This window comes from Typopeltis vanoorti, chromosome 7 (assembly GCF_054136105.1).
Source record: "Typopeltis vanoorti isolate ZY-2024b chromosome 7, IOZ_Tvanoo_1.0, whole genome shotgun sequence".
NCBI classification, from domain to species: domain Eukaryota; kingdom Metazoa; phylum Arthropoda; class Arachnida; order Uropygi; family Thelyphonidae; genus Typopeltis; species Typopeltis vanoorti.
In genome coordinates, this window is record NC_143555.1 from 58,452,106 (window position 1) to 58,473,181 (window position 21,076).

A 21,076-nucleotide genomic window follows, 5' to 3' on the forward strand; every position below is an offset into this window, starting at 1 on the left:
TAAACGATAATTCAATCCCGATTGTTTCGAGTTAGTGAATAGTTGCTTATTAGCTGTTGTCAAATCAGAAAGGCAACTGTTACATTTTTGTAGGTAATGCCATTGTCTTTATTTTGGTTGTTTGTCTTTACATTATGTAGACCCCCATACGGTTAGATTTCACAGTTTCTTTGAATCCGAATATAACACATCTTCGAATATTGTAAAACAAAAAACGTCGGTAGTAGTATACCAGGCACTAACCAGATCAAGATAAGATAAGGAATCATGACGTCATTAGTTGATAAGATGACGTCATGAGTTTGAAATTTCCCCAGGGACTTATGTGTCAGTGACGTCAGTTCTTGTGTTTTGTTTCGCGTTTGGAATTATGGGTGATGGTAGAGATAAGGATTTGTGTCCTGGGTGTGGGTGTTATTTACAGATGTAGATAAGTGACGTCATTTGTTAGTTGTAAATAAGTGACTAATAAGAACTAATCACATCCTGTATTAGATGACTTGCAGTATTGTTCAAAAGGTATAATTTCCCACGTTTTTTTTTTCCCGTGCTTCTGGGGCTTCTCTGATTACCGACATCATGGAAGAAAGGTAAATTCAGTGCTTGCCTTTCTGTTAATCTCATTTATTTTCGGTATTAGTCTGTAGTTTAGTCTGTTTATATTAATCACATCCTGTAATATATGAGTTGCGGTATTGTTCAAAAGGTATCATTTTCCCACGGTTGGATGTTTTTCAAACACTTACATATGACTAAGTGATTAGCATTCACATGATTGTGATGACACATATCCTAAAATTATTCATTCCTGATTAAGGATTTTATACACTTATTGTTTTCAAGTAGATGGCTTGTTTGTTTGTTTACATTTTGTGTAGCTAGGAAACTGGAATTTATTTCAAATGAATATTAGCTCTGTAATATATATACTTTGTTAATTTCTATGTTACCTTTTATTTGACTGTAATATTATTAACAAATTGTATTTACTGAATCTAACATGCAGAAATTAAATAAAGTGAAAAAGACAGTTTTTTTTTTCTTATTCTTCTGATTTCACATTTGCGCTGATGTTCATAGTGTATGATTTCCCACTGGTGCTTACGTGTAATTCACTTGATTTTTCTCCATGTGACATTTCAAAACAAAGGGCCCCCCAGCGAAATTCCAAACATTCCCACCTCTGTCTTATCACTATCCATCACCCACAACGCCATACGCAACCATTTACTTATCTACAACTCATAACAATACACATCAAGACACTGATGTCGCTTCCCCCATTCACCCTATCCCTATTTTGTTCATAGTATCCCACCAATCACGACACGAATCCTTATCCATTAATAATATCTTCTTTTTCCATTCAAAACAATAACGTCACTTATTTACAACTAACAATTATATCACTTATTCACAACTAACAAATTACGTCACTTATCTACATCTGATAATAACAAACATTCACGTCACGATTCCTTATCTTATCTTGATCTGATTAAAAGTGTCCCACCAATCACGACACGAATCCTTATCTCTACCATCACCCATAATTCCAAACGCGAACCAAAACACAAGAACTGACGTCACTGACACATATTCCCCCAGGGAAATTCCAAATTCATGACATCACACACACACACACAATGACGTGTGTGTGTGTGTGTGTGTGTGTGTGTGTGTGTGTGTGTGTGTGTGTGTGTGTGTGTGTGTGTGTGTGTGTGTGTGTGTGTGTGTGTGTGTGTGTGTGTGTGTGTGTTATCTTATCTTATCTTGATCTGGTTATTAGTGCCTGGTATACTACTAACGTCACCAGATGAGTTAAAGCAGGCCATTTGAGATTTTGTTTCCCATCCTTGTTACTCATAATAATTCCTTTCGTTTTTTTATTTATTTATTTTATTTTTTATTTTTTTTTGTACAGGAAATGTTCCGAGAAATCGTTTATCAAGGGATATGGTTTTCGATTAATGATTGCTCTTTTCCTAATAAAATAAAAGACCAAACATGCATTAATTAGTAACTGTTATGGACAAACACCTTAAAGTTGGTATCAGACACCTAAATAAGAATTACTCAGATTTATGGAGTCCTAGGTCGGTATAAAGATAGCGTTAGTTGTTTAGTTTGACAAACTAACTAGCTAAAACTAAGTCCAAGTCTTTCTATGGCACTTCATTCTATGGACAACAAAGACTTTGATACAAATAAACTTTTCTTTTATCCGTTTATAGAAATAAATGGTTGGGAAAAGCCTACGTCGCTGTACAAAACTGCCATTTATTCTTCCTCGTATTTAACTATAAATGCTTTTAATCAGGCCCTTACAGATACAAAAATAGGTTCAGCAGGACTGGTTGCTTGCTTAGTTCTTCCCGCCCACCCCCTCCTTTCTTTCACGCATTCCTAAATATTTCGTATAGTAGCTTAGCATCCCAATATTTTCTGTGGAAACTTTCTAAACAATGAATCTGCACAGTCCTTTTTCCAAATATGGACCAAAAGTGCATAAATAAATATAATGGACAGTTTTCTTCGAAGATACTGTCAAAAAAAAATCAGCTAACGCCTTTTTATTCCCGTATATATAGGGAGTAGGCGAGGCCGTTTTTAGCCCTATCTAACTTTTGGAGACTGAGTGGCAGTTCAATCTCCACTGGTACCCAGTCAGAGATAGCTGGTCCAAGGCACGCAGCGAAGAGTGACGGCTCAACAAGTGCTGCCATCTCGTGGTCCCTAACATTCGTATTTATGTCTGAAATAATGTGGGTTCTACGGTCGATTGTCTTGAGTTTACGGGATGAAAAACCCGAGTTTCCGGTAGAAAAAACCCGGTTGCCCGTGCCAGAGATCGACTAACTCGGGAGCCGGTCGATAAAAGGCTTAGAAAAAATCCCTCTAGTCGCCGACTAGACTCCAAATCAAGTCTTCTTTCGTGCGGCCAAGCGCCGTGGTGTGCAAACGCCACATCCGCTACACAGGCTCCTCCGAAGATACTGTAAAGAACAATATTATTTCATATTATTTGATAAATATATAAGGGTTATATGCTGTCAAAAAATTATTTATATGTGAAGGAAGCATGAAGGAATGGAGTAGTGGCAAGTGCGACCGGAATTTCTTATGTACTACAAAATACGATCTCATATTCATTTTCATTGTTAGAGACGCATACAGGAGTGCTAAAGTAAACACAACGTATCGAAGATTGCGATATGATGAGGAAACAGTGACGAACGTCTCCAATTTTCCAAGGAGATCTCCTGTCGAAATGCCATGAAATCCTTAAATATCTGTATGGGATTATTTGCAGTATAACAATAAATAAATAAATGTCGTACCACTTGCGCGACAGCTTTTGTTGGCGTCCTGCCTTAATTGTTTAAGTTACGTGTGGGACATTGCGTAAGCAAAGTAAACATTACGCCTGAACAGTCGCAGAATCATAGGAGAGGGAATAAGTATCGCCACTCTTTCCCACAATACTTTCCAAATTCCCTGTTCATTTTTCGAGGTTGCCCAAAGCGTACGACTGTACTAGATATGCTGCAAGCCAATCTTGAGTATTTCTCCATACCTTTCCCCGACTCCCAAGAATAGATACTCCAAGTCAAATCAGCATTAGTAATACACCTCGGGAAAAGCCAGCTTATTAATACTTTCATCTGACATATACACACAAACATTTCGATGCTTCAGTTCTAATAACAGCTGGAAATTAGCACGAACGTGATCAGAATATCATAACAGAAAAATATTAACGTGTGCCTTACTGATTCAACACATGGAGTAAACGCATCTTATTATTATTATTATTATGTAAGGTGTCTCCATGGAGTCAAAAGACTCATCGCGGGAGACCCAACATTGACATACTAATCGTTATTCACACAATACCTGTCATACTTCCCCTTAAACTCATTCACAGATGAAGCACTCGCAACCACCTCTTGCAACGCATTCCACCCATTTACAACCCTCCAATCAAAATATCTAGTCCTAACACCCTTGTTAACCACACTCTTACACAATCTCCAGGGATGTCTCCTCGTTCTCTCCCTTCCTTCACTGGTCTTAAAAAAGGTTATCAGTATCAATCCTATAAAACCCTTTTAATAATTTATATGCCTCTATCATATCTGCTCTCATACGTCTATCAACTAGTTTTTGAAGCCCACAGACCTCCTTCAATCTATTCTCGTATGAGACATCCCACAGGCCTGCAACAATTTTCGTAACCCGCCTCTGAATCCCCTCCACCATTTCCACATCACCAAGAAATCCAGGTGACCAGATCTGTGCACAATAGTCCAAATGAGGTCTTAGTAATGCTTTATAAAGTGGGACAATCACTTCCTTATCCCTACATATCAGTGTGTTCCTCACTAACCATGTAATCTGATGTGAAGTTTTGGCAACCGTTGCAATATGCCCTCGAAACTTAAGTTCTCTGTCCACAATAACTCCCAAGTCCCTAACCTCATCAACCTCCTGTAGTTCCATCAATATAGTAAACAGCACATCCTGCCGAAGTGCATCACCTTACACTTGGCCACATTAAACTGGTAGCCATTAACCACCAGCCTATTTAAGTCACCCTGTAAGGTGACTTAAATAGGCTGGTGTAATTCACATCATCTGAATTAACTATCGCTCTTCCCAGTTTTACATCATCAGCAAACAAGTGGATATCTCCTTTCAAACTATTCCCAATATCATTGATGTACAAATTAAATAACAGAGTACCAAGCATTGAGCCCTGAGGTACACCACTAGTCACCTGCCTTCTACTGGACTCCGCTCCAACATAAACCACTCTTTGATATCTATCCATTAGCCACCCTCTAATCCAAATCACTAGTCTCGGATCCATATTCATTTGCTCCAATTTATGCAAAGAGTTCCATGTGGAATCTTGTCAAATGCCTTTGCAAAGTTCAAGAAGATCACTGAAAAAGGATTTCCTTTATCTAACTCCATTGTTACTTCATTATAGAAAGTGAGCAAATTGCTAAGGCAAGATCTACCCTTCACAAAACTATGTTGCCCCTTATAAAGTATCATATTGCTGTCCACCCAGTCCTAAATTCTAATTTTTATCAGTTTCTCCAGAACCTTAACCACTACTCCCGATATACTGATCGGTCTATAATTTGCTACCTCAGTCCTGGAGCCCTCCCCCTTATGTAGTGGAATAATTTTCTCCTCTTTCCACTTAATTGGGACTTTACCAGAACTGAGGCTTAAATTAAACAGCCAAGTTAGAGGAGGTGCTAATTCTCTTGCGCATTCCTTTAAAACATGGGCCGATATGCCATCTAACCCAATGGCAGTGTTAGCATTAAGGTTCTGTAATATACTAAGCACCTCAAATTCTTCTATCACTAGGCTCTCATCAGTCAATGACCCGTCCGGCACTGCAGTATCACAATCCAGATGGTACACTCTTGCAAAATGATCACTAAGCAACTCAACTATTTGATTAGTTCCTGTAATTTCCTTACCCTCAACATTTTTTAAAGTCATCCTTCCAAAATTATTCCTCCTTTTACTTGCCACATAGCGAAAGAACTCCTTAGGATTTGTTTTGGACTCATCAGCTAGCTTCCTCTCATAATAGCTTTGGCCTTCCTTACTATGCAGGTTACCCTTCTTGCCTGTATCTTGTACTGCTCATGGGAATGCTCATCATCTTATTCTCTACTTTTTAGGTGTCGATCTCACCGACTAAAGAATGGTAACGTGTGATAGTACCATTAGTACCGTCAATGGGCTATGGGTTATTTTCCAAGCCTCTCCGCCTCTTACGTTACTTTGCTTATGTTATACTTTCCGTTGCTTTATTTGCATTTTTATTGACCAATTTGTAGATTGGGAATGCCAAAAGATGCAAAAATTCATAAGTATTCGAATTTAAAATTTACCTACTTCTCTGCGTATTCAGCTGATGATTATTGTTATAATTTTTTATCATCATCCTCTATCTATACCTTGTTTTCTTTCGTTCTTTTTTTTCTTTTTTGTTACATATTACAAGCTCAATATTCGAAATGAATTATATGTAATATCAAAATGATACGAAAATACGTGTAGTGAAATACAGTAGCGTGTTTACTGCCATAACTGCATAAACGCTTGTTTCCTAGCAACGCGTGAAAGTTATTTCCTGTGTAAACAAACATTCGTTTGGCATTCTTAGGTTAAATGTGAATGAAAATAAGAATATTTTTAAAAATATTAAACTATTTTATATTGATTCCGGGCACTTATTTTGCTTGCTGGTAGCAAGGTAAGATAATAAATACATTAATTAAGATAATAATGCAAATGCAGTAAAAGATTTGCTACATTAAAAAAATAAGATTTTATTAAAATCTGACCTTTACTTTAGCAAATCTTTTACTGCATTTGCAATAATGCAAATGCAGTAAAACGTTGGGAATTCCTTTTTTTTTAATCTTCCAGTTTTAAACGCTTTTTAGGTTGCCTGAGTTTTTTTTTTATCAACAACTGATTTCTGAACCAAGTATCAGGATAATGGTTCTACCTAATCGGTTCCTGTATATCCTCGAATACCTTCAATCATTTCCAACATCTAGTTCGGCTTAACACCTAGATTTATCTCTTGAATATTACTCCATACAGTTGAAATGTATATTGCGATATGAAAATCGGTTGGATAGGATACACCGAATTGAATCTGGTTTGAGCGGGCTTAATTTATAATCATCTTACTTTTTATCAGATTAATTATTGTTTTGTGGACAACCAGAAGTGGGGGAGGGAAGGTTGATCGGTGTTTATTTCATGTCCTCTAGTATGGACTGCTTTTATTTAGGGAAAAGTCAGTGGGGAAAATTGTTACTTTTTTCATTAAAAAAAACATTAGTACAAAACATGCGTTCTACTTTAATTGTTAGCAAAATGTTACGCTTAACCGACCTTCCAAAAAAAAGTGATGATAAAAAAAAAATGTTTTTTTATCATCACTACGCATTTCTGCATGCTGCGTGCAAAAATGCCTGATTTATTGCATTTTCTTGCGCTCTTTGCCATGGAGAAAGTTTATATAATGAGGGATAGGATAATTTATATTCGCGTTTAATTAAATAGGAATGAACGATAACTACTTCCTGTACTTAACTCCTTCCTGTGAGTAAAATTAATTTCTTCCTCCAATTCTTCTTATGCATTGTATCTCCAATAGTTATACTGCATCATTTTTGTTTGATTTAATGACACTTAATATTCACTACACATATACAAACAGCTTGTGTGTGTCCTAGACTACAATGTTTTTTAGCGTGTTATTTTATAGTAAATATGGAACAAAATTATGGTACTTTTTAAAGATACAAAAATCGTATTAATAATAAGCCGTACTCTCCACACGTGTTATTGTTGCTTAGATTTTGATTTTAAAGTAATAATTTGAGTTGAAAATAAGCAACGATGTATTAATAGGCACAAAAATATAATCAAAATGTGCTCTTTAAATTTGTATTATTTATTTAAATACTTTTCTTACAGCATGCCCCATGATCATAACACTGAATCAGAGATTTCTTTCATTTGAAAAGTGTTTTTTATACGTATTCATTGCCATTTGCAGTAATTTATTAGAAATTTTACATAACTGTAGAGTTGTTTTTTGTGTTCCATTCTAGAGCCATAGGGGATTATTTTTATATACATTTATCATTTAGGTATCCACATAAGCTATTATTTTTATTAGGAGTACGTCCAAGGAGTGCAAAGACTTATCGCTGGAGGGCACTCCACACAATCCAGCGTCGCTACTACTCAGTCCTCCATCCATGTACAATAGCACTATCCATCATATATCTAGAGCCATCTACTGCCTACCAATAATATTTTTGTCTGTAATTTGTGTGTGTTCTCCTATCCATTTGTTTATGTGCAGGGTGAAAAATTCAACTTTCCGTGAGAAAAAGACTTATTACCACCATAAGCGATTCACGTTAACTATTCTTTAACTGAAAAAGACCATATAAGGATTCCTCTTGTCATTACGAGAATCGAACTCAGGTATTTTTAAATTAAAGGACGTATTCGTTCAAAAGGAACAATGTCCCATGGTTTCACATGAATTATTATGGAAAACTGGCAGAATAAAGTTAATTACAATAAACAGACAATAACCTACAAAGTTTTAACTTGATCGACGACATCAAATCAGATACGAGAAATTCAAACGAAAGTTTTCTTTTATTAATTCCTTAATTTTATTAATTACTGTTGGCACTAATATAAATTTAATATAACTTTTGAAAAAAGCAGCTAAACGAACGTTCAATTAACTTAAGTAATGTAAAAGAAGAGAAGATACCACAAAGGCGAAAACTGATACGATGATATCACTAATGTAGTTTAAACTTTCCATTTTAAACGAAAATGTGTAACCTAGGTACAAGGTAAATAGCAATAGTAAAGAGTTGCCCCAGCTTGCACTACCCTTTGGGATCAGTGCTGCAGTATCCAGGTATTTGCTTACGCTTGGAATCGCCGAACTTTATATATATATATATATAGTTTTTACTATATTCGGCATGAAACTCTTTGAGTTTCTTATTCGGCTAAGAAACTATATGGGATGTAATATCCCTTAACTTAAACAAAAAACTCAGTAGGATGGAATAATTTAGTTACTGATTTAAAACATTTTACAAAGTTATTTTTTAATGGCATACCACACTATTTCCATATACACTATTGTCGTGACATGTTCTCTTGACGTTCGAATCCGCCATCTTGCCAAAAGTCACTTTCATAAAATAAAGGAAAACTAATTGCAAATTAATCACTGATCTAAGGGTAGAGAAATTTCTATTATACTGCGCCACTCTATCCCTAGATAAGTCCACATGAATTAGTAGGATCAACTCAAGATTAGCCAGCAGTCCTTTCATTCATTCTGGCCGAGGTATTTTATTTTCCACTTGGGATTCCCGCAATATTCGAATTCTTGTGAACGGTGCAGTAAAAAGAATTTCAGGCAAATACAACAGTTAGGTTAACAAATAAAGCATTTAATATAGGTCATATAACACTTACATAAACTTTACCTCTAATTTTAAACAATAGAAACAAGTCAAACATTAAGTCAAGTCAATTACATTAGCACAATCTTCCAAGTCTTCACATACATCTTTTTAGCTTCTGGATTATAAAGTTTCTACACTTAAATGAATATAATAGAACATCCAATCCAATCAGTTTTCACACATTTTTCAGTCATGCCACAAGTTCAAAATATCACAGGATCTAATAGCTGAAAATATCTTTCAAACAATTCCCATCTCCAACTCTCAATCACGAAGGGTTTCCACAGTTAAAGTTAACAATTCACTATGATAGACCTTACCGGAAATGGTTCCTAGAACATCTATTATGTTGTGAGCAAACCTCTGGAATTCACTTATCACACTCAAAGAATAAAAACACATCTACAAAACTTATCCGCAGTTATACCCAAAGCACTATCAATTACGCTTCAGAATTCCTGACATCAATTAGGGCACTTCAACTATCGTTATTACCACTCATAAATTAATTAAAACACTGTGAGGTTCTCTTTAGGGCAAATCGGAAATAAGCTGCAATACTAGATCAGCTGGGTTTATTCAGAATTCTTCCTTGAATGTTCAGCTTTTTACTTTATCTGATTGTAGCTTTAAATTTCCTTCTATTACTACTGCTGATTTCAATTTCAGCTAACTATAAAATTCGTTACGTTCTTGCTCACCGATAAAAATCATCCACCTAACTCCCACCCTAAGAACCTTTTATTCACTTCCACTTCTCTAGTTTATCCCCCTGCCACCTTTCACCCCCAAAATTCCGTTCCGACTCCCCTACTACGTATATATTTTCTCTTCTTATTTTACCCACGCTCCCGTCACTCGCGCTCGTTTATTTCACGCGTCTCTATGACAACCGATAAACGTAAACATTCTCGCGAATGTTACATTAGGCTATATAACTACATTCAGTTATTACATAACGTTAAACTTTCACAAAAAAGAATAAATAGAATATTTGCATTTCAATAAATACGTAGTTAAATTACAAATATAAGTTCTTACAATATTGACATAACAATAAATAACATAGCTCAATAATATTTAATACAGAGCCTCTTTACCATTAACACATTTCTTTGATTAAATAATTAAATAATTGATATAATGAAGGTAGTTATATGATATTAAATTATATTTACGTGATTTACATTAAATAATATTTACAACGCAGCCTTTGTGATGGAAAATCATGTTGGATTCTGAATCAAATAACATTTATTCTATTTTCTACATAATTAGAATCCAACACTATGTTTCAAAAACAGAATGCCCGCCAAAATTTGTCGTATGCTAATTATATAGCATTTCATGTCCGCGCGATTAGTCTAGTGGCTGTGCGCTTCGCAGCCATATGCCTGGTAAAGGTGTGTCCTAGGTTCAATTCTCGTCGACGACGTGAGGAGCTTAAGGATCTTCCTCAGCCATAGCCAAGTCAGCCGGTCTTGGGCGTGGACATCAGGGTTTTTTCCCCCAGTTTATCCTGGGGTTTTTTCTCCCGCAAAGCAGGCAAACCGGCCCCGTGAACCTAAACATACACTTTGACAGACATGGGATACCACCGGGAATAAGGAGCAACCAACCTATTCCGCGGGATTATCGGTTACGGAAGCTTGCGCGGTAGAATGTGTAGGCCTGCGTGAAAGCGTAACATACGATGACGATGATGATTTTTTAATAGCATACCACACTATTTCCATGTACACTATGTTCCAAATTTACCACCAAAATTTGTCGTATGCTAATTATATAGCATTTGGCTAATCATTTGCATCTTGCCTCCTTTGCAATTGTTTTCCTTACTTTTTTTTATTTTAATCACGAGTAAAAGAATTAGTGAGCAAAAAAGTGGAAGCGTGAAAGTGATTCGAAAAGGATTTGGAAGAAAAACTTGAAATATAAAGAAAAATGAACAAGGCGAGTCCAGTACAAGAATACAAAAATGGGCGAATCAATTATAAGAGCAATTTTAAGCAAATGTGCCGTTTAGAAAGAGAAAGGTAAGGCTGCTTCAAGTTCATCATGCATGCAGACCACTCGAAATCAAACTATTATAATGATTAAATTAGAGAGACTTCTTTCTACATGGATCGAAGATTGTAAGCAAAAATGGTCGTATCTCGCGCTTCCTTTGTAATTGTTTTCCGCTAAGCATTAACTCTCTTTGAAACCTTGAAAGAAAGGGCTATCAATGAAGGAAAAAGAAGAAGAATTCCACGTTATTGTTTATTGTTGGGTGGTTTGAGCGTTTCAAAAAGAGAAATAGTCTATATAATGTTCTAATCACAGGCGAGGCTGCAACTGCAGATAAGGAGGTAGCCGAAAATTATCCAGAGATTTTGAAGAATATTGTGGAATAAGGGGTTTATTGTGAGCAATAAATATTTAATGACGATGAAACCAGCCTTTTTTGGAAGCGAATGCCTTCCAATACTTTTCTGGCCAAATCAGAGAAATGATTTTAGAGGCTTTTCAAATGAATCTAAGTTAATTAAATCTGATTCTGAGAAATTCAGTGATTCCGACCTGCTAAATTTAGATCCACAGCGGGAAGATCCTGAAGAATACGAAGAAATTTAATCGCTGACAAGCTCAAAGAGATTTCACAGAAACAAACTGAAAATATTTTTCATATAATCGAAGTTTTTAAGCAGCAATACTTTGAGGCCGACCCTGATGAGAGAAGCAGTAAAATTTGCAGAAGTAGTAGAAGAGGCAATAGGGCCATTCAGTCAGTTGTATGAAAAAAAGAAACAGAATTCCCGCCAAACTACTTTGGCTCAATTCTTTGTTAAGAAGCAGAATAATAAATTTAAACTATGAATATGTTTTATTGTCTTTCAGCTTCATAGTTTTCCTTTAACTAGGCGATATACCCTAATGCTTTTATAAAAAAAAAAAAAATTAAGGGTCAAAACAGGAATTTGAGGAACGAATTATACTTTTTCCTATATTATGTTATTATATTCGATTAGTGCGTTTTCGATTAATGCGCCTGTTTTAAAAGACGCATTAATCGAGGGATTGCTTCACGTATTTCTCTTCTGTGTGTGTGTGTGTGTGTGTGTGTGTGTGTGTGTGTGTGTGTGTGTGTGTGTGTGTGTGTGTGTGTGTGTGTGTGTGTGTGTGTTTAGCGTCATTATATATTGTAATAATTTAATATTATTGTAAATTCAAAACAAGTGTTTAAATTACATGCAGATTATTATATTAATTTTCAGTATACAGAATACACTTCAGCAACGCATTCCACTCACTCACCACTCCCCTAAAAAAAATTCTGCTTTTTGGACAACTCAATATCCTTGAGGGATGACTTCCGGTTATTCTACCGAACAATGAAATATCCCCCACCCGCGCCATCTATTTGATACGTTTCTCTCATTAGTTCATTCTTGCCATATTACCACTCCTCTTCTAATTCCCAAACTCTACTAATCACATTCCGTCTTTATCGCCATTCCAGAGTCGCGATATATTATTTTTGTTTTGATATAAGTCTTGATAACGCTGGTTTAGTTATCAAATATATATCATGTGTATCATGTGTGTTTTGATACTGTTGTCACTTCCTTATCCAAGTTTGTCTCGTGCCTCTTCATAGCAGCTGTTTTTATAATTTACATATGAAAACACATTGCAAAATGTGCTTGTGTTATGTTGCATTCCATCTTCTTTAAACTTACATTTATTAACAGAAAACTGGTGTTTCCACTTACTCAAATCAGATCACATCTTATCTTCTGTTTTCGCGTTAGGCTCCATGGTCTGTCACAGCCAAGTAACTTGGCTTTTTGGACGCTTAATGTTGTTAATGATAGGGAGGTTAGTCCTATCTACATCATATAACATGGTCGTAAATTGCGTGTGTTCTTCTAGCCGGTTGTCTGCTTTGCAGGATGAAAAATCCGAGTTTCCTGGAAAAAAAAATCCTGCCAATTCCGTATGAGACCGGCTAACTCACCTTAGTTGAAAAGCACCAATAAAGGTTGGTTGTTTGGATTTATGTCCGAAGCAACTAAGATTATGAGGCCCCTGATAAAGGTTCTCCGTGTCCTACACGGAATTTGAACCAGGTGCTTCCAATCCAAGGGTATCGACTGAGTTACAGAGGCTCCTACTTATTCAAATGAAATTCTGAAAATAAAAGTAACAATGGATATTGTGTATTAGGAAAAAACATAACTTAGGGGTTAAAAACATGGAAACCGATTTTGTTTCTTAGATATATTGATCACTAGCCATAGGGCGTGCAACGACACGTCTTACCAAGGATTATATCATCCTTTATCTCGTTCATATCATTGATGAAATTCAATGTCCATGCAATGCGTCGCATTTTTATGATCTGAGAATCTGGAAACACAGACATTAAAATTTCTACATAATCGGCATTATGGCAATAAGAGAGACTCCTGAATTAATCGAGTAGCATCCATAAAATCAATGGAATGTTGTACCAGCATTTTGTGATGCTGCAATAAACCGTGCAAGAGTTTTTCAAATAGTTTCTGACGGTCGAATATCTGCTTGTGTGTAAACATAAAAGATGATGTTCTCCATGAAATATCGGAAAACGTAGTTTATTGGCATCTCTCGTGATAGTTTATTTAAGTTTTAAGTGTAAGTGAATATTTGAGGACCACGTAGGTTCAGGTGCAGGAATACTCTCATGATGAAGGGAACTTCACCGTGACGGTGTTGTACCTTAAACGCGTAATGTGCTTATGGCTAAATACAATATCTCATATCGTACAACTCGACCATAGCAGTGACATTTGCGTCATCTCTATAGATAATGGGTAAGAGTTTCAAATTAATGGCTTGAGCAGCTACGTCTACAAGGCTAATGCATCATGACTGTTAATTACATGTATTTTCCTGCCGACTCGCATGTTTTATGGAATTAAGGATCCTGTTATCTCTCCATATGAGGACGGGTAACTTACGCTTACTTATCAGTTAAAACGCATTGTAAATTTCTAGCATCCTAAACAGGATTCGAACCTTTCTTTCTTTCTTTTGAGATTGGAAAACATTCTTTGCAATAAATTTCTCACACTCTCGAAAATTTAGGATCCCTCCCCCCCTCTCTCACATTCCTCCCTACTTTGACTCCCTCATTGTAGGCCACGTGCACATTCTGCTACCTCACTGCTCCAAGAAGCAGAAAATAGTACGGAAGAAACTAACTTTAAAGAGATGTAATCGTATATTCTGTGGGCAGATGTAGGTAACTCGGAAAGGCGCATAAATAAATCAGTCAGCCATTTTGAACACAGTTATATTTAAAGAGTTTGGCATTTCAAACCGTATCTGATGTAGAAGATCATAAAATTTCAGGTCGATCTGATAAGTGACTGTTCGTGGTGTATATTGTCTGTTCTCTGAGCATAGATTATATAGTGATAAATATTTTAGTTACGAAATATAAACAAGTAACTGACTTGGAATGCATGAAATTCATTTACTCTTGTAATATTTGAATCTCCTCGTTACTACAGCTAAACATAGCAGTCACGTGCTGAATATAAACAAATCATAAATTACAACGGTTTGATAGATTCATTGGAATAAGTTTATCTTATCGCGAGGAATCATCTCAACAAATTTCATACAAATATATGCTTCATCACCTGACTTCAGAAAAAGAGTGAACTGCTTCTATGGATTGTAACTAGGAAAATAGCCTGTTTTTTCAGTTAGTAAAACAGAGGATTTCCATTCTCACTAGATTCACATACATTACTTTTATGAATAAAACAAAATGAGGTAACTCTCAAATCTGTATGAAATTTGTATACTTGTACATGCAGTTCAGAAGGCCTACTTAAAAGCACTGTTCTGGACTTACCATAAATGTTAGTAACTATTTTTGATACATATCGCCTGATTGCACCATATATAATAATGGCATCATCTCTGTATGGATAATATGGAAGAATTTCCGGATCATCAACCTTAAGAGGAAAAAACCGCTTAGAATAAAAATAACATAAAATTAAGATACTCCTATATATAACATATTAAATGCAAACAAACTTACAAATTCACCTAATAGATTGGTATAGGTTTTAAGTTATTTATAAAATAATTAAAAGTTTTTCACCTTAAACAACAGCGAAAATAAATGTTATTCATTTCAGTATATTCGGTGGAATAAATGTTATTCATTTCAGTGGAAAAATTGATCCTTCTTAGCGTACTGGTTCCTTAATATAAAACGTTTCTTGCTTCGTTTTCAGATTTATACATTTTAGCATAATTAATGGGTATCGTTTACTGCATGCCAAGAAGAACTGTTTTTAGATTTTTAAAGCAGAGTTTGAATTAGTCATTCAGAATGTAAGAGAAACAAGTTCTCCTCGTGCATAAAAAATTTATACACCGCAATCGCTTTCTTTCTATCTTATGTAATTTAAAGCATATATTACTGAGTGGATGATCTTTAAATTGTTACTGTCTAATATATGTTTTTAGATGTGATAAATGGGAATTTTCAAATAGCGAAAAGCAATGCTTGACTGAGAAGAGGTCAAACTGATTAATAACCCTCTTACCAACTTTCTCCTCCCACTTTAGCACAGGCGTTTAGTTTCTGCAATATGTGTATTCTATATTTCCATGGCAAACATTCATATGAAATAGCATCAATAACTCCCCCACTCAGTACTAAGTCCGTTGGAATACGTGCTGCTGCTGCGGCCCAACATCCCTTCACTGTACACCTTGAAATCCCAGAACAAGTTTTTTTCCTCCTCCTTCATTGCTGCTACTGCTATATTGTGGAACAATTTCCCCTCCCCTTACATGTTTCTCAATGAATACAATATACAGACTTTTAAATCAAATGTAAACAGGTTTCAGTTTCTCCTTTCTCAACCCAACATACTATAGGTTGATTAACCAACATCTCGTGTATGGGCTCAGTATTTAAAAAAAAAAAAAAAAAAGAAAAAAAAGGAAAGAAAGAAAAAAAAAACGGACTGGCAAGGGATTCATCCAGCCATTGTGTATAGAGAACTTAATTCAGTAATTAGTAAAAGATCATTTTTACTAATGCATTTTTGGAAAAGTCCTCTTACTTGTTTTTTTTTTTAATACGATATCATTTGACGTTTAAAAAGTCGCTTGCTTGTACTTACATTTCCGTATTGATTGTCAAACACACAAACATCGAGTACATATTTGACTTTAATTTTGAGGAATTCCTCCAGAAATGTGTGCCATTCCACTCATAAATGTTTTAGTTTGAAACGTCATTATAAATGCTTTTTGAAATTATTCATTAATAATTGTTTCGACATTCTACCTCTTGAGTGTTTCACACCTCAGCATTACTTTTTTTTTTTTTTTTTTGTAATATAGACTACGAATAAAACTAACTGGTGACTTGTAATGAGAATGTTATAATGATAATTTTTAAATATTTCGATTTCTTTACTAGAAAAAGCAAAAATAAAAACATATTGAATGAGTGACCATTAACACAGACCTTCCTAGATTTAATTTCGTTCGGAATCATTCCATGCGCATTCATCATCCATTCTTTTACTCTGTAATTTAAAAATAAATAAATAAATAAAAATGTTATATTCATTTCATGTTATTGACGATTTTGTCCGATTTCTAAATATAACTGACATGCGTATAACTTTCTGGTTACCAGCTATCACTCTTGTATATTCTATAAAATGTCTAAAATGCTCTAAATTCTAATATTTTATTTTAATACGCATCATATTTTTACAGTAGTTACAAATACTTCTGCTGTACTATTTTGAGATGGCTTCATTATTTAATAATTGCCATTATGGCGTCAGTGGCTGTTGATTCTCAAGGGGAATCTCACTCATCAGACATTTTTGGACAAATGCCATGAAAAACTTTGAAGACATTCACGCGAACGCTGTCATATGCTTGGAAATGTCAAAGGCATTTGATCGCGTTTGTCAAAAAGACTTCCTAAGTGAGTTGAAATCTTACAGTTGTGATAGATGAAACTGGTATTATTTTGAAACCATTTGCCTTTTAAAGCTGTGATATCTCGTAAATTCGCATATCAGTTTGTTATTTTAATTGTCATTTACTTTTATAATTAATGCATTTTTGTAGATTACTTGTGTTAGTTAAGATAAATAGTCTGCATAATCAAGGATGCAGAATAAGGCGTGAGTATTCATAAAATCTAATTTTTAAAATGAGTGTAGCTTTCAGATACTAATAGGATTTTAAAATACTACTCGGTTAGGATTTTGCTATCGAGAGCTCAACATATTCGAGTGTCCGAATATTATCTCTAGACATTTTGTCTCCTCTCCAGAAGATTTTCATTTTTATACTCTCTTGACTATAGTAAAGTAATCAAACTGAAGTAAGCAATGTAACCTAAGTAGCCAAACTTCTTACATCCCGCTAAATGCACAGATGTGTGTGTGTGTGTGTGTGTGTGTGTGTGTGTGTGTGTGTGTGTGTGTGTGTGTGTGTGTGTGTGTGTGTGTGTGTGTGTGTGTCGGAGGAGGGGAGGAAAGGAATTGATAGAAACGAGTATTAACACAATGGAATTAGAAAATAAATTATCTGTTACTGCTATATCGGAAATTTAAATAATATAGTTTTTCGAATAACCAACATTGATAAATTATTAAAATACTTATGCTTCGAACCTCGTGCGTTGTTTCATTCTCACGTGGTATGTAAGATAATCACGAAGCATAACTTAGTTTTTACACCAGTTTGTAAGAGTTTTGCTATTTACTGAAGAACTACAATATGCGAAACGGGAAAGCAGTGCATCTGCTAGAAATATTAATGGAATTTGCTGATTTGATCAGCAAAGATGTGGTTATATGAATTGTGCACTCTGTGATGTCTCTTACATTAGAAATGACAGGCTTCAAAGAACATCTCATGTATATCATGTTTTACTTCAAAAACGTTTGATATCCATGAGTTGTTCTTTGAAGCTGTCATTTCTAATGTAATATATATATATATATATATATATATATATATATATATATATATATATATATATATATATATATATATATATATATATATATATTAAAAGCTGTTTTAAGAAAAGAAACAATTAGTAGAAAGTTAAAGTATTTTTTTAGTTCAAAAGTGGATCAAGTTTAATCGTGTAACTCAGTGGTTCTCAAACTGTGGGGAGCGACCCCTAGGGGAAGCGAATAGCTTGAAAGGGGAGAGCGGCATACTTTCCTACAGATAAAAATTAAAATTTGCACTAAATCAGTTTTAAAAATAACAACAAATAAAAATACAGGAAGAAGAACTTTTGATGATACAGGTTTTAATTATCATGAATTCCAAAATAACAAAATAACTATATAACTATAAAATAACTATAACTATAAAATAAATTTTCTTCACTCGCACTTATAAAACGCTTGTGCCAGAGGCAGTGTTGATAGTTCGGCAGCGGCCGCATCCTCTTCCAGGCAGCTCTATATACGCGAAGCTGAAAGCAGCGACTTAATGGCATCTCAATGGCGCTTGTTTCAGTGCAATTGTGCTGATTTGTTTACCTCTTAAAGTTAACTTGATTATGAACAATTGATCGTGAAGTGTTTCCTGAATAGTGATAGAAATGAAGATACCAGCAGAAATGGGAAAGAAGCTACTCGGAGTGTGAAAACAAGAAGGTATGAAGAGAACTATTTATCACTAGGCTTTACGAAAACTGTAATCAATGATGTAGAACGTCCGCAATGTATAATCTGTTTAAGTATTTTAGCCGCAGATAGTATGAAACCTAACAAATTAAAGAGGCATTTTACAACCAAACATCCTGAGTTTACAAATAAACCAAAATATTTTTTTGTTAGAAAGCTTAGTGGCCTGAAGTCCACCCAGCAGAACTTTGCTATTTTTTTAATGTTGCAAAAACTGTTAAATAGTATGTAGAAAACACAAAATGAACGGAATAAAACGTTAAACTTAGTATGACTTCTATTTTGATAAATAAAATCGGCGGGGGGGGGGGCTGATAGTGTTTTCTCTTGTCTCAGAGGTAAAAGGTTTGAGAACCACTGATGTAGCTGATCATTGTTTAAAGCTATGATAAGAAGCCGTCTAATTCATAGCATTAAAATAATGATGAAAAACTTTGTAGAAATTACTATGAGTAAAATGGATGAAAATGTACTATAGATCATTAAATTGTTCAATTGGAAGAAATAGATGTGGCACTATTGACTATTTCGTTAACAGCTAATCATTCGAGAATCTCATTCTGAACTGTCTGTGCAGGAATGTTTAGCCACGCAGTTTTTTTTTATTTTCTTTTAGAACTGAAGCAGGCAACGAAGCAAAATTTCAGGACACCCTTTGATTTCAAAAATTCGAAAACTACATTTTCCGAGTAGAAAATACAGAGGACGTCTGGAAATGTTTTAAATAACGCCGCGGAATGTCATATTGTGCGTGGACTACTTCGACAGGAATATATAAAATAGATGAATGATGATCTTTGAGGGCAAAGGATTCCATTTTCGGGAACGTTTTTTATTACTCCTCGTGGAATGTATCTTTAAGATGTTGATCATCACCTCTGCTTACTTTGATAAGCGAATAACTGGCTGACAGATCAAATGTTTACTCATTTTCTTGAGGTGAGGGAATGGTTGGTATACATTTTGACTTTAACAACATGGAGAAGAAAAGTTACATCAGAATGTGGAAGCAGTCGTAATGCAGCTAAGCATTCGTAAGGCTGATGGCATGTATTGAACGCAGTCATCATCCTTTTTTGTTGATTCCTGTTATAAAATTCCACAAAAGTCATTATCAAACATTGCCGATTCTTGAGAAAATAAACAAAAAAAAGGTTTCTCCGTGATTATTTGCTATTGTTTGCAACAACAACAAAAAAAGATTTTGATGAGCCATGCAAAAATATGTTGCATGCAATTAAAGGTTAACTGTTGGACTTGGTATTATAAACTCCAAAAAATCTTAGTTATTAATTGCAGAACGAAATTTACGTTGGAGTTAAATAAAACTTGCTTATCATTCATATTACGTCAACTATTCAACTACTAGTGAATACTCGATAATACATAGCGGCATTTTCATTAACAAATTTATTGATTTCTATTTGTATAAGGTCAATTTAGATATTAAAAACAATTCACGACATAAATTTAAAATATATAATTATAATTCACTTGCAGAACAAACTGACTTACTCTGTTATTAAATAAAATCTTTTGGATAAATTGTTCGATGTTTATAATAAATGTTTTGATCTTCTAGTTGCATATATAATTGTGTTTAAATGTTTTTATGAAAGCAAAAATAGAACAAAGATCTTCCCCTCCCCCACCTTGATACTAATGTATTTTTACACAATATGTAACACTGCTTTAAAATGATTAAAACATGAACGTTGTAGTGGATACAGTTATATCCGAATATCCGGCATCTAATACTGCTCTAATTGGTCCAACGGACCTGTAACACTAGTAGCTATAGTGCCAACAGTTCAGACCTCAGCAGCTACCTCTAGTGTCAACGTTGCCTTAATGTAAAAATTGTTTCACAATATACAACAAGATACGCAATGTAATTTGCAGATTTTTAATTACAAAATCATTCGGGTACGAAAACATACCTCCCACCGTTTGTTACCTTTCATGGAATTGGTGCATGTGGACGTTAGAATTGTTACCGTTTTGGCGGTCACGATCACAAAAATACTGACGTATCTCCTGTGACTTAATTAGGCGGAGGTCATTATTGTCTTACATTATTGCCTCTGTATGACTCAATATATGTACTTATCCCTTTCAAAATAGAAAAATACGTAGATATAATTACACTAAATGATAATTGATAACTTACGTGAAAATTAATTGATAGTAATAAAATTTTCGTCCATGTATTTCGGGCATCGTCAGTATAAAAAATGGAACATTTTTTATACTGACACTACACTTACACCTACA

At 34.7% G+C, this 21,076-nt stretch overlaps 2 protein-coding genes across 8 annotated transcripts in view; one reads left to right on the plus strand and one right to left on the minus strand.

The window, feature by feature from the left end:
• Window positions 1-21,076, plus strand: part of LOC150104704 (uncharacterized) — a 352,800-nt gene that overhangs the window by 111,542 nt on the left and 220,182 nt on the right. The window contains exon 1 of one of the 7 annotated variants that reach the window (XM_090395293.1): window positions 6,188-6,289. The exons of the other annotated variants lie outside the window; for them this stretch is intronic. The gene's annotated coding sequence lies outside the window, so the exon portion shown is untranslated. Of the gene's footprint in view, window positions 1-6,187; window positions 6,290-21,076 lie in introns of those variants that run through there. 7 annotated transcript variants of the gene reach the window in all.
• The window catches only part of LOC150104705 (allene oxide synthase-lipoxygenase protein-like), a 42,545-nt gene that overhangs the window by 7,710 nt on the left and 13,759 nt on the right, over window positions 1-21,076 (minus strand). Inside the window, exon 3 of the mRNA XM_090395286.1 lies at window positions 14,956-15,061. Within this exon, the coding sequence (XP_090251412.1) occupies window positions 14,956-15,061 (106 nt within the window). The remainder of the gene's footprint in view (window positions 1-14,955; window positions 15,062-21,076) is intronic.